At 42.0% G+C, this 15,165-nt stretch overlaps 1 protein-coding gene across 10 annotated transcripts in view; it reads right to left on the bottom strand.

The window, feature by feature from the left end:
* Prdm5 (PR/SET domain 5) overlaps positions 1–15,165 on the bottom strand; it is a 148,762-nt gene that overhangs the window by 69,251 nt on the left and 64,346 nt on the right. For all 10 annotated transcript variants that reach the window (XM_078022181.1, XM_078022175.1, XM_078022174.1 and 7 more), the window contains 5 exons: positions 12,654–12,834; positions 11,175–11,296; positions 6,973–7,052; positions 1,925–2,009; positions 645–802 (listed from right to left, as the gene is read on the bottom strand). In XM_078022181.1, the coding sequence (XP_077878307.1) occupies positions 645–802; positions 1,925–2,009; positions 6,973–7,052; positions 11,175–11,296; positions 12,654–12,834 (626 nt within the window). The remainder of the gene's footprint in view (positions 1–644; positions 803–1,924; positions 2,010–6,972; positions 7,053–11,174; positions 11,297–12,653; positions 12,835–15,165) is intronic.

Raw genomic sequence — 15,165 nt, 5'->3', positions numbered from 1 at the left:
GGGACCCTAGTCCCTTCCCCCGAACCCAGCCATCTCCCTGCTGCCCAGCCACCATGAGGCCAGCAGCTCTGTTCCAGCACGCCCCAAGGAGGTTCTGCCTCCCCACAGGCTTCAGAGCAAAGGAACCAACCTGGACGGAAGCCTCAGACACCATGCTCTAAAACAAATCTTTCCTCCTCATAAGTGGCTTATATCTCAAGTATTTTTTCACAGTGATAGAAAGCTGACAAACAGAGACCAAAGAAGTCAGAGAAATTGCAAAAGACCTAGCAAAATATACCATAAGGACACCAAAGATGAGAACATTTCCAAAAGGCAACATAAGTAGAGATAAGTCTTTTTAAAAAGGAGGAGGAGAAGGAGGTCTTGGCACTCAGCACCACCCCACAGCTGTCAAAATTAATTTAACAGCCGAGAGTTAGTTTATTGATTTAATAGCTCAGTAATGCTTGCTCATCAGACAGCTTCTGTAGAGAAGGGAAGCCGGAAGCCCCGCAGAGCCAATTGGTCTGAGGAGTCATAGGAGAGTAGAAGCAAGATGTTCTCCAGGCTCCACCACACTCCGAACGCCCCAGATGCCTAGGGATAAGCAACTGAAAATCATTATCAGCAAATAAGTGAAAAAAATCTGAATATGCTTTTACCTTCTTGTGATTCTTGTAGACATTCCTGTGAGCGAACCCCTTTCCACAAAGCTTGCACTTGTAGGGCTTGTCTTCACTGTGAATGACTTTGTGGGCGCCCACTTGATCAAGCCTCTTGAAAGACTTGTTACAAATCTCACAATGATAGGGCCGTCTTTCTGTGAAAAATGAGTGGAGAAGGCTCATGTCTACACAAAGTAAAGGGTCTGAGGGACACGTTCTACCCTCAAACCACAGGAGCATAAGTAATCTAAAACGTGGTTACACTAAAGGAAGCTGCCACCCTATCCATCATGCCAGGTACCGGAGTCTGTCTGCAAGTGGAAGGTGAGCTTGCTCTTCTGCAGGCCTGTTTTGAAAACTAAAGCTTCCATGTGAAGAAGTTTAAGTTCAAAGGTGAAATTCAGATGAAAAGTGGGCTGAGATGTGTGAGTTTAAATCAGACCCTAAGGCAGGGAGGAGACAGCGGGGGTTAGGAAAGAGCCTCTGCTGGGCCATGGGCACCCTGCAGCAGAGCTTCCACTTCCCAGCACTCAGACAGAGAACAGTCCACCTTTACCCCAGGTAACCTGAAAGACTTGTTACAAATGATGCCCATAACTAACTTAAAAAATACCGTGCCAATCAAAGCACACCTGAAGGCCACCAGTTTTTAATATGACTTTAATTCGCTAAAACACCTACATCTACCTCCAAAAAGGGTGGACATTAGAAAATATCCTGACTTCAAATGGCCTTAAATTGGGCATCTTGACTTCTAGAAGAGACTTCACTGAGAAAAAAATGTTTCCAGAGTTGACTTTTTTAAATCTGCATAAGTCCAGCTCCTGCTGCTGAAACTGGCTTCAGAAAGATACTCCAAAGCATATTTATAAATCCCTCTTGATACTGACTTATTAGGGTTGCATTTAGAATGTAAGGTGTCCATTAATGTAGACCCTGAGACTGCAGAGCCTCCCAAGTGTGAGACACTGCCAGCAGCATAACAGGGACCTCACCTAGCCTGTGCAGGCACCAGGATTCCACTGCACAGATGAAGAATAGAGAAACTGAGATCCAGGAGGTGCAGGTGAGGAACTGAAAGGGAACAGTGAAGACTTGTATGTCCTTCAGTCCAACCACCTTTGCTTTATAAACAGAGTTCAAGAGCATTCAGTAATTTGCTCAAAGTCACATGACTAGTTAAAGCCAAGCCAGAACTCAGAGCAGGACCATGACTCTGAGTCCTGGGAATGACAGGATCTTCTTCAAGATCTCAACAAATGAAGAAGCAGCATTACCTGAGTGGGTGATGAGATGGCGCTTCAGCTGATTGGCTGAGACAAACTTCTTCATGCATTCTTGACAATCAAAAATCTCATGGACCTGCAAGAGGTTAGTGAACAGTTAATCAGCTGTTGAAGCCTAACAAATCACATGAAACCCAAGCAAAAGCACAAACATAGGGGCAGCTGCTACTGCCGTGTCCAAATGACCCAGTAAAATTCAGCCCTGATTTGCTCATACTGCCCTGAATAAATTAAAATGCAATGAATGCATTACTAGTAAAAACACATCATCCAAAGGAAACAGACTAAAGCTGCTTAAATATGCAATGACTGACCTACTTAGTTCATGTCAAATGTATATGCTCTATAAAAAGTACAGCTAATACATTAATTCCTTTGTTGTGCACAAATTTAGACTTAGACATCTGTAAACTGCAGGTAATACTGTTCCTTTTCTAGTAACCAAGTATATTTTCAACTTAAATATATGTAGCACAGAGCAAAGTATTAATTATAGCAGAAGACCAGAAGAGAGATGATTCTGAAGGCATTTAGTTCTCAGTGCAAGTGTCCAACGACAAGAGAACTCCAGCCAAAAGAAAACGGGAGACGCAGGTCCAGGGAGCCAAAGCCAAGCAAACGGAGGATGAAGCATCTAAAGGTCTGACCTAAGACCTGAGGACTATAGCAGTGATTGCATAATGCACTCAAGGTCTATTGTAACCCGAGTAGGTCACGATGCCCTTGCACTGGAATGGGGGTGGGTGACTGTGAGATAGTGATATGTTAATTTGTTTCACTATAACAACTATTTTACTACATGTGTATGGGTTTGTATCCCATAATATCATATCTTAAATATATACCATAAGATGTATATTTTAAAAAAATCATAATAACAGGGATATAACTTTAGCTAATAATTACTTAATATAAATGTTACAGTTAAATATTATATTGGTTCTTTCCCTGCCAGACTCCAGATCAGGAAAATGGGTCAGTGGCATAAAAAGTGGAAGTCCAGTTTATTACCAGAACCAGGATTCTAGGTCCTAAAGCAAAGCCCCGCACAAAGCCTTGGATGGGAAATGCTGATCATCAATGAACAAGAGCACCAGTAACTTGGCTGAAGACTCAGAACTGGTTTGGTGGAGTCATGTTCATGGCCCACCTCATCAAAGGCACAGTCGGAACATGACCCAGATAGACAAAGCATGCAGCCTGATGCAGAACAGCTGAAGACACACCCGAGGACCAAGACCCTGGACCAGTGTAGCACCACAGTGATGTGGGGGGATGGGCTGTCCCCTGCCACATTTGCCTAATCTAAGTGACTAGGGCAGGACTCAAAGCAGAGAGGGGGAAAGGGGAAGACACAAGGATGAGGCCCACAGATGGGAGCCTACAGCCCAGGCCCACCATCACTGCCAGGCATGAGGCAAGTCCAAGGCAGCAACCCTTGCTGCTTCTGTCTAGCCTGATTCTTGGGGATCTGGAAACTTCACCTGAGAAAAGCCAAGCAAAGTAGAGAAACAGCAGCAGCAAAAGCCACCCTTGTGGGAGGGCCTGACATGTGCTCTTTAGAGATGTACAGGAGCTATGGGGTCTGCAAGATTCCTGTACAAAGGCCATCCTGCAGAGAAGCGTGGCCCCCACCTAATCAGGGTCCTTTCCAGAGCCCAGTGCTCAAGAGCAAGATACAAGTGTCACAGAGCTCAGAAGAAATGTGTCTGTTCAATGCGTGCCAAAGGCTGCCCCTTATATAATTTTGAAATGACCAATATGATAAGCCTCTGAGCTATACATAAATTAAAACTTTATTTCTTTTCAATCCAGTCAGATATGGTGGTACACACCTGTAATCCCTGCCCCTTGGGAGACTGAGGCAAGAGGATCGAAAGTTCAAGGCCAGCATGTAGCAAGAATGGTCTCAAAATAAAAAGGGCTGGAGATGCAGCTCAGTGGTAGAGCATACCTGGGTTCAATCCTCAGTACCACAAAAAAAAAAAAAAAAAATCACTAGTCCACAAAGAAAAACAAATAATTAGACGAAACACTGCTGGATACTCATGTGTTCACTTCTTAATGCTCACAGCTTCAGAAATAGGAAAATCTTTTCAAGGTTGAATTAAAAGGATAGTCCCAAAATTACAAAAAGTGATCATGTACTGTACAAGAGAGCATGCCAAAGCTATTTCCAAATACCCAAGGCTGCTCAACAAACAGATTTAAAGTCAAATGATAGTTGACACTATTAGGATAAGAAATAATCCTCAATTAAGACTTTGACCCAGATGTAAAGGTCACTCCAAGAAAATAATCAAAAACATTCCAAATATTCTAGCCAAGCATTTGTCCTGGAGCAGTAGGAAAAATGCAAGTGGTGGTGGACCTGAATGGAGATTACAGGAAAATTCAAACTCAAGGGCTAAAGAATCACAAGGTCATCAGCCAAACCAACATTGCTGGTACTTTTCCAAGACCTGGTTAGCCTGAATATTGATCAGTGCCCCTACCAGTAGCTATATATGCCCCTAAACTGTATATTCAGGCAGCAACCCCTATTGGGACACCCCTCTTACTCTTATAGAAGCACTGTCTCTTTTCTTCTCATGTTACTCTTGCCTTCTGTTATTTTCTGTGGATTTCATTCTTGGAATGTGCTAGACAAGTAAGTACCTGGAAAGTAACTGGTGAGCTGCTGGGGTCTGCTAAGACCCTGGAGAGCACAATCTCCATTAACAGCTGCAACACATCACTCAATAATAGTAGAGAAGAACCTGGTTTTGCCAGTTGTAACCTCAGAGCTGACACCAGCAGGCACCCCCTGCCTTGATTAGCTCCCAACACTAAAGAGAGTTTTCTGAGCTGCAGAGACCTTCAGCTTGCACAGATCCACCCACCAGCAGAAGCAGAGAATCTAGTCTCATCTCAAATTGCAGTTTCAATACAATTTAATTACACCCAAAGCTATGTAGAAATATTTTGAAAATTATTAATTGGGAGAATAATATGTTACCATTTTTAAGTTCTAATAATTGTCAAGAGGGACCACAACATTCCTTGCTTTAATATAAGATAGTGTCTATTGTCATAAAGCACCATCTACTGGCAGGGTGATGCTGGGTAGCTAAACTCTATTAGACATTAGACATACCCAACCAAAGATGGCCAAAACTGTCAGCAATACAAGCTGCCTAGTATTCAGGAAGGTGAAACTTGAGCAGCGAGGCTATTAGGGAGGAAGGGCTGTGTTAAGTCAATAAGGACTAGGCTCCATAAGGGCTCACCTCAAAGACAGCCCCTCTATCAAGATGCTCCTCTAGGGGAGAAGCTCTTACGTTGAGAAGGAAATAAATGGATAACAGGACATTGTTCAGAAATAGTCTCCACAGTGAACTGTGCTAAAATGCTCTATTTGGTAAACTATTCTAAATTTCAACCTCTTTAAACAAATCAGGGAAATAAACCATAAAATAATAAAAGTAAGAGGATATTTAGAAAACATCTATTCCAGTAGCTTGATCTTTTTGACAGAATAGGTTTTTTTCTTCCTGAAGCCAGACAAGCGATGGGAGGGGAATGAGATACCTAAAAGAAGGGACATCTGCAATGGCACCCAGGCAAACTGTCCAAGGTAATTTCTGTACATGTACTAAATTCAGAGTAATACAAAGATCAACAAGACCCCCGCAGAGAAATGATACACATTCACAAGACACTTAAATTTTTAAAATAATCTAATTAAAATCACTATTTGGAAACTTTACCAAAAAAAGAATTTAATAGCACTAAGAGAACAAAACCAAAAACCCAACACTGATGTGTTCAACACTGAGGGCTAGTGACACACACAGCCCCCACCCTGATTCACAATCAGGCTGTTCCATCACTTCTCCATATGAGGATCAAAACTGTTCCAGAAACCAGAACTGCAGACATGTCAACAAAATGATTTAACTGTCTCAAGTGCTAAACTAAGTCCACAAAAATGGTTGGAGCTACTAGATTAAAAATCATAATGAATTTCCAGTACCATCAAGTTATTTTGAAATACACCTATGTACACAGAGAGAGACAATCATATTACAAAACACAACAAAAGTAATTTTTCATCTTTGTTATAACAGAATGTAACATGTACATTTTGGACCCTAGCAATGACATTAATGAAAATATAAATTCAATTTTAACTCTCTTTTATTATACATTTTATTAACTAGATGATAATATTCTTTTTTTTAAGAGAGAGAGAGAAAGAGAGATATTTTTTTAATATTTATTTTTTAGTTTTCGGTGGACACAACATCTTTATTTTATTTTTATGTGGTGCTGAGGATTGAACCCAGCGCCCTGCACATGCCAGGCGAGCGCTCTACCACTTGAGCCACATCCCCATCTCAAGGCTAATATTCTTAGGTAAGAATTACCATTTATTTTTCAGATTAAGTTTTGCTACAAAATAATAAATGTTTATCCTTTTTGTAAAATGTTAAATTCATTTTATCCTAAGGAATCATTTGCGTCTGTTAATAACACCTAGATATACAATCGTATCAGTGCACGATTTACCACATCAACATGAAAAATAGAATGGAGTAAAATCAAACTCAATGGACCGTTACATGGCAATTCACATCATCACAAAATCACACAATGCAGCTCTCTCCTTTGTTGTGCCAGACTAAATTATGACATGCACTCATTTCAAAACCAAAGGTCACTTGCCAGCACATTCCAAAAACGCATAGTTTTCTCACTGACTTATATTTCCTGAGCAAACAGCAATGGACAAGGCCATGAGCCAAGGCAGGTGTTTTAGGTAAAACCTCAGCCAGAAACAACACAGGGCGGAGGGACAGTGTGTTCACCAGCGCTGAGCAATGACAGCAGCTCAAAGCCTCGGCAGCTTGCCTTTCTGCACACTGGCTCTGTGCTCTAGAATACGGTACCACTTAGATTCATGACAAAGCTCTGTCCTGGGTCAGTCAGCCACAAGTTCACATGGCAGACACCACGAACTGCTGACAGGTCTCTGCGAGTGGGTTCATCTCACTGACCTTCCTGTGCTCCTGCAGGCTGGAGGCAGAGGAACACTTTTTACTGCATACCGAACACACGAGCTTTTTCTTAGGATCTCCTAAAAGAGAAATGAAAACCCGTCATGAATTAAATGAGACAATAAGGGGCACCACAGGGAGTTTCAACAGGGTATGAAATTCCACCCCATAACTCAGGCGCCAGCATCCATTCAGATCGGAGGGAGAACCATCCATCAAACTCACCTAAAGAGCGAGTGGTATTTGAGACCCTTTCTTTCAAATGTAAGAGATATGCCACTTATATTCTGCCTTCTATGTGCATAGAACAGACCTCTTTCTCTTTCCCATGTCCTAACCAAGAATCGCACATCTCCATGAACCATCAAGCCAAAGCTGTAATGAGCCAAATCCGCTTATGAAGGGAAAAACTGAATTATCAATTCACAAGTTGATTTTTCTACTTCCTTTATATTTCAATAGAATATTTTATTTCATCTCATAGGGTTATAAAGATGGAATTCATAAATTAGATTATTCTATCATTAGACTTTAACAAAATCTATGAGCACACTTTTTAGCAAATCAATGTTAGGAAATAGAATAAGATAAAATCAAGCAGGATTAAACATTATATTGACAATCCACAACAAAACAAAGCTGACTTTTGCCTTCTCATATAGGGATTAAATTTATAGTGGTTCATTTTACAAGCTTCACAGTGGTTATAGAAATGAAAAGACTTGATAAAATATGTGAAAAGATTGATTAAATGTGATACAGTAACAGTATCATCTTTATCACCACAAAGAGCCACAAAATGATCTGTCAACTTTTAACTGATTTCAAATACACAAAAAGTAAATACATGGTACAGTGAACGGTGGGCCCATTACCCACTTGACCATGGCAGACCACATCTGCTCCTGTCCAACCTATACTCCCCTCTCCCCACTTCTTTATTACTTTGAAGCAAATCCAAAGCAAGCAAAACCGGAAATATGAAACAGTTTGGTTTTGTTATAGGATAATGTTTATAAAAGAAAAACATACTTTAATAAAAAAAGAATAAAAATTTTCATCTTGAATTTCCAGGTATCCTGAGTAGCAGCACATCCACACCACACCCAGCACTGCAGCCAAGAACACATCCTTGGTGCTATACAAGGAGGAGCGTTGCTGATTAAGAAAAGGCTACCAAGCTGCATGAACACCTGCCACATGTCCATCAACCTCTCCATACACACAGCCACCTGAAGGGCCACTGGGAAGGAACATTCCCTCTCCAGCTCCCACCAGCTGGGACTGCCCATCTTCCACCCAGAATTCCTTTTCACCCCTGCCCCATCTGGCACTGTGGCTGTTCCCTAAGGCTGTGCCCTGTCTTCCCTACAGTGGGTGCAGGAGGAAGAGGGCAGAGAAGTGGGTTTCTTCAGACAGCCCTCTCACCTCACTCAGCACCCCAGCTCTACCACATTCCCTGCCCACTCTCTAGTCTTTTTCTTCTTCCTTGTATCTCTTCTCCCACTGAGATCTGGAATCTCAGTTCCTTTGGAAAAAAATGCAGAAAAAGCTTGTGGCTATGAAAACAGATCATCTCCTATAATTACACTCTCCTCACCAGCATCCATAGGACCTGGCAAAGGAGAAGGGCAGGAACTGGGTTCAGAAGCAGCCCCTTCGACTGTGGGCCCCTTTTGGCTAAGTGTAGAGGTTCTCATCACTCCACAAGCTCCCAGAGGTTCCAGGACAGCGGCACCTGCACAAACCCAAACTAGACCCTGGTGCCACTGTGGTTTTTCTGTAGCAAGTGAATCTGGTATTTGACTTGCACTCTCGGCTGTCAAGAATCCTCAGCTGGGTGGGGGATACAGCTCAGTTAGAGAGGGCTTGTCAGGCATGCACAGGCTCTGTGTTCAACCCCTAGGGCCAGACAAAAAGAAAAATGTTCAGAAACACATTCCATAGTAGGCGACCATGAAAGAAATCCTCAACTGCCCCAAATACTTGGTCACCCAGGTTCTAGGACCACAGCACCCTCCCTGCAGGTTAAGTACCTTTAGGAGCTAGCCCAAGGACCTGCCCATCTCATGCACAGCCTCTGTGGAGAAGTGTGGCCCACACCCACACTCTCTCGGCATCTCCCGTCAGCAGCAGGAGCTACAGACCCTGTGCACCCTGGAATCCCTTCGTCCCTTTGTACTGAAGGATCCACAACCATGGGAGTGGTACTTGACTGGCCACTCTCAGCAGGGAATGCTCTGTCCCAAATGTCTTCATGGCTCTCAGAGAAGAGAGAAGGCAAGAGAGAGGCCATGCATGAGACACTGAACTCACGTGTCAGACCCAGCAAAAGCACTGAATATTCTTCCTAAACACTAAGATTTCACATTTCACACAATCTGCAAAATGGAAAGAAGAATAACAAAACTATTTCCTTTTATGAATTATTTTTTACAAAATTACCTTGAATTTCCAGAAACTGCAATATTATAATATCCAAGGCCAGTTACAAGAAACCTCAAAAAACTATGCCCACAGCTGGGCACATGGTACATGCCTGTAATCCCGGCAACTTGAGTAGCTGAGGCAGGAGGATAGTGAATTCAAAGCCAGCCTCAGCAACTTAGCGAGGCCCTGAGCAACTCAGCAAGGCCCTGTCTCTAAATAAAATACAATAAAGGGCTGGGGGTGTGACCCAGTGGTTAAGCACCTCTGGATTTAATTCCAAGTACCACCACTACCAACAACAACAACAACAACAACAACAAAAAACAACTATGCCCACAACACAGCAGAAAGGGCACAGGCCCAGTACTTGGAACACAGATTTACAGGGTTTCTATGTTCATCTGGCTTCTTAAGTGGACTTTAAAACTGACTTCAGGGCTGGGGCTGTGGCTCAGAGGTACAGCTTTCGCCTGGCATGAAGGGGGCACTGGGTTTGATCCTCATCACCAAATAAAAATAAAATAAAGATATTATGTTCATCAACAATATATATATATATATATATATATATATATATATATATATATATTTGTTGTTGTTGTTGTTGTTGTTTTAACTGACATCAGGGGCTCAGTGGTAGAGCACTAGCTACCCTTGCACATGTGAGGCACTGGGTTTGATCCTCAGCACCACATAAAAATAAATAAAAATATTTTTTAAAAAAACTGACATCAAAGCTCTGTTACACCACACTGCAGACTAGATGCAGAAAATTAAGAGCAGCATTTTAATCAGAACAGCGTTTTAAAAAACTATGAAGGCAATTCTATGAAAAAGTTGTTTGCCTTTTGTGATCATGGAGAAGGTCCCAGTAGACCTGAATTCAGAAAAATGTCATTGCCATACTTCAGCCACACGTTCTTCTAAAGGACAAACAGCAGACAACACCTGGAAGTTCTGAGGACGGGCACCAGCTGTGGTGCACCTCCCAGACTGCCTGCCAGCACAGTGTGCAGCCCACACCCCAGCAGAGCTGCTGTCAGCAGGCAGTAGCCATGCTCATGACCTCTGCCTGCCTTACTCAAGCTGGACTCAGAGACAACAGACACAAGAACGAGGTCCAGACACTGGGCACTGATTACCTTTCCCCGAATGTGAGAGGAGACAAGAGGAACCATATACCGTGCCTACTTCCTGACAGCCCAGGCATGGCAAGGGGGATAGCAGCCCGCGGATCATTACCTATGACAGGCTGAGTCTGCAAACCAATGACCACTGACTAAGCACTAAGCAGTAAGATCCAAGTGACGAATTTTATACTTGTTTTGTTGATTAGCTAGCCACTAGAAGGAATTCAAATAGCATTGCTTTATTCACCTAAATGTATTTAATTCCCATGTCAAAATATAGTTAGAAATATTCTTCAATATAGAAGAAAATAAGCATTAAAATTTTATTAAATATAAAAATATTAAGGTGAAAGGGCATCCATCACTTGAAGTTTGAAACTGTATCTATACTTGACAACAATTTATGAGAAGGCAATTTCCTATGTGGAAATATGAGATTGATCATCAAGAAATATTAATGCTTTGTGGGTCTAATTACGAGGCACAAGCAGACCCGAGCTTAGTGACAGGAAAATAACAAATGCCACTGAGATCAACTTGAAAGGAGGAGCTTTCAGTGAAAGAAAAACTGTGCATCTGTGCAAGGCGGAAAGAGTCTCCCAAAGTGAAACAGAGCGGAGTGCGGCTTCCCCAGCTGCTCACCAGCATGGACATTTTCCTGGTGTCTTTTCAGGGCGTCTTTGCTCTTCAGTCTCTTCCCACAGCTGTTAGCCCTGCACACGAACCTGGCATCCCCACGGCACATCTCCTGGTGCTGCTCAGAGCTACAAGACAACCAGCAAGGGGACAAGCAACTGTCAGTGCACAGCATGACACGTAGCCATCATCCCAGGCCTTTGCCACACATCTCACAAGAGTTTTGGGGTCATTTCATGCATTATCTAAGCAGGGGAGAAAGAAGGCTTAAATTCTTCAATTTAACTAGTGTAATACCGAGTCCCTGAGAAGCAAGGGATTGCACATGCAAAATGACCCAAATTGTGTAACAGCCAGCTGGTAACTCAGATGAAACCTCAGTGCTGAGCTGAAGAAGAGCAGACAGAGCACTGGGAACTGGGCAAGGTCTTCCAGGCTGCTGCCCACTGTGCACTCAAGAGCACTAGAGGAAGAGAGAGGGACTATGACCTCAGGGGTAAGAGGCCCATAATGAGGAAAGCCACGATAGCAATTCCTGGCTCCTCTGTCCTCTTTTTCAATCTGCACTAGCACCTTGTTTCAACAGGCTCCAGCTAAGCACAGATATCTCTGGGGGACCAGGGAACACTGTCCTATAATGCTGACTGGACTACAGTGTTACCAGGACATACCCAGGCCCTGGCTGGACTGTTCCTTAAGAAACTGCAACAGAATCTCTAAATGCTTAACCTCTTGGTATCATAAACATTTTGGTTTCTTAAACATTTACTAAGTTTAAGTCAAACATTTTATTCTCAAATTTTATTAGCAAAAATGGATGTATCTAATGCATAGAAATGGTCTCAATACGAAATGGCATATTTTAGAATTTTACTTTAACAAAACCAAAAAAAGGAACGTTTAACCTGTGTTAACGATTTCTTACCAATGCTTACTTAAACATGAATTTATAGGTTTCATGATCCCATGAAAGACAAGGATCACTTACATGCTATTAACATACATTGCTAAAAAAATAAAGAGTTCACAATAAGTAGTTCAGAGTAGGGGATCATTTAACTTTATCACATTCTCACATTCTGGATCTATTTGTCTCTAGATTATCCTCCAAGACTGCTCTTGAACAAACAGTGCTTTCCAAAACCTCAGTGTATTCCTCATACTCTGAAATCTGCACTCCTTGAACTCTCAGCTGGTTCCAGAGGGGACATGAGTGGAGCTGACTGAGACTTGCTGTGCCACCTCAAGCCCTGGCTCCATCATGCATATCTGGATGTCAGCTAGTGAACCATGCAGCTCAATTAACAAGGCCAAGTCATTAAGTGGACAAAGACAATCGACACCAGCAATGCTTACTTCAACTTCACAATCCAAACATGTAAAAAATAACATTCTACACTCAGAAGACGTTGGTGCCTGCCACTGTGGGACCCCACCCCTCCACGAGTCAGGTCAGACACAGCAGATGCTCTGTGGTGTACGCACTGTCTTTGCAAGGCCTGCTGGACTGGGAATTTCTTCCCACAGATCTTGCACTTGAATTCCTTCTCCTCGGTGGGCCTCTGGTGCAGCATCTGGAGGTGCTCAGCAAGAATCTCCGCACTGGGGAAGCTGGACTCACACTGTGGGCAGGCGAAGTCCTCTGTGTAGCCAAGAGGATCTGCGCCTTGACAAGGAGTGCATTAGTGAGGCCAAAGTTCAGAGCAAGAGCAGCAAGCTTGTGCACCCGCTTTGAAATCAAATTAACTAAGTATAACATCAACTCTTTTATGTCTATGAACATTAAGTGTAAACATAACAGGAAGTATTACTGGAGAGAAATACATTCTTTCTAAAATAATTTACTTGTGTTTCACCAAATTAATTCAAATTCAAATTGAATTTTTAATTTACCCTATGATGCTTACTATCTAGATCAGAGTCTTCAACTACAAAATCCTCCCTGAACTAGGCCAACTGTGGCTCACTTTTGGCTTCACAAGGACAAGTGCAGTGGAGGCAAACTGTGCTGAAGCACAAGGGGGTGACACTCGGGTGGAAAGACTGCCACCAGGGCATAGGAGCAGAAGGACCTGCAGGGCTCTGCCCAAGTCCCTCAGTGTGCCATGTAACTCCACCTTTCGAATACCAGACTCAGAAAATGTAAGGAAAATAAAAACGACCAATGATCCCATCCAGAAGAGACCACGGCTCCCATGGGGCTCCAGGGCCAAGGGTCTTCATGCATGTGTATCTCATACACAGCAGAAGAACAGCTATGCTACTGTCATACTTCACAGGAAATGGTAGAGGCTTTTCCAACATCTTCTCAGGCCAGGTATGTTTTTTAACCCTAAGGTAGCAAATTCATTTAACCCAACTCTCCACTGTCAGATGTCAGGGCTTCTTGTTTCTCTTTCTTCTTGTTTCTCTTTGCTTTTTTTTTTTTTTTTTTTTTTGCTTTTATAAGTGAGTCACTAAGAATTACAAAATGAAAATAGCAACAAAAAGTAATACCTGGTTCACACATTTAAAAAATCTTTTATTAATATATTTACTTTATTTATTTTTATATGGTGCTGATGATCAAACCCAGTGCCTCACATGTACAAGGCAAGTGCTCTACTGCTGAGCTATAACCCCAGCCCCTTAAAAAAATATTTTTAAGTATCTGCTAATTCTTATTACAAAGATGACAACTAATATTTTGATAATAGCAAAAATCAGGGCATTAAAACAAAAGTAGGATAAGTTATTTCTAAATTAAAATAACATATACAATAATAAGCCCTAGGGCAAAGGAGAAAAAATAAATAAAATAATACAGCCCCAGTGGCTGCTCTGAAAAGCCATCTTTGCACTGTTCTTGGGTCCAGCTCACTGCTCACCACAACCAATGCATACTCTGGCGGCTTTACTGCCAAAGTCCCTGAACTCAGTTTCCTTTTTAACCCACTGCATCAGATCACCAGCAGGCCCCACCATGTCAGACATAGCGTGGACATTAGCTCCAAGATCACCACCAAGGACTTAAAGGAGAAGAAGAAAGTTGTGAAGGAGGCAGAAAATGGAAGAGATGCCCCAGCTAATGGGAATGCTAATGAGGAAAATTGGGAGCAAGAGGCTAACAATGATGTAGATGAAGATGAGGAAGAGGAGGAGGGGGAAGGTGATGATGAGGAAGAGGATGGAGATGAAGATCAGGAGGCTGAGGCAGCTACAGGCAAATGGGGAGCTGATAATGATGTTGATACCAAGAAGCAGAAGATACCCGAATGAGGATGACCAGACAGCAAAAACAGAAAATTAAATGAAAAATAAGAGAACACCATGACATATTCACCCTCCACTTCCTGTCTCCAAATGTAAATGTAGTCACCTTTGAGTAGAGAGGCCCAGTACCTGTCCACTGTAGGCAGTGCCACCCACAGATGACACCTGCTCTTCACCACCCAACCAAAACCACAATATAAATTTGCAACAAGGCAGGAAAAAAAGAACCAAACCTTCCAAGGCTCTGCTTATTTTCTTAAAAGTAATTTTAAAAAGAAAAATTTGTATTTTTAATCTACATTTTATATTTTTGTGCATATTGTTAGGGATCAGCCCTTTTTCATGATCTCAGATGACCAAAATAGCCTTGGGAGCATTTTCTGTCCTACTTCTTTCTGACCTGTGGTGTGACCATGTTCATTTATGATCTCAAAGGAGGAAAAAAAAACTGGTAAAAAAAAAAAAACGAAAACAAAAAAAAAAAATCTTAATTCTGAGCATTCGAGTAACTTTTTTTGTGAATTTACTTCAGCTCTACTGTAAGTAGGTGGTTTGGAAATCATGGTTCAAAAGACCAAAGATAAAAATGTTTCTTTTTTCTTTTTTTGTCTATGAAGTTACTGGGTTTTTTTGTTTTGTTTTTTGCCTGTTTGATGTATGTGTGAAACAATATTGTCCAAAAACAAACTGGAATTTTATTGTAGTAAAAAAAAAATTGCTGTCACTCCAAATCCAAACAGCTTAA

This window comes from Ictidomys tridecemlineatus, chromosome 9 (assembly GCF_052094955.1).
Source record: "Ictidomys tridecemlineatus isolate mIctTri1 chromosome 9, mIctTri1.hap1, whole genome shotgun sequence".
Classification (NCBI taxonomy): domain Eukaryota; kingdom Metazoa; phylum Chordata; class Mammalia; order Rodentia; family Sciuridae; genus Ictidomys; species Ictidomys tridecemlineatus.
Note: the sequence above shows the minus strand (reverse complement) of the source record. Positions and strands in the feature narration are given on the sequence as shown.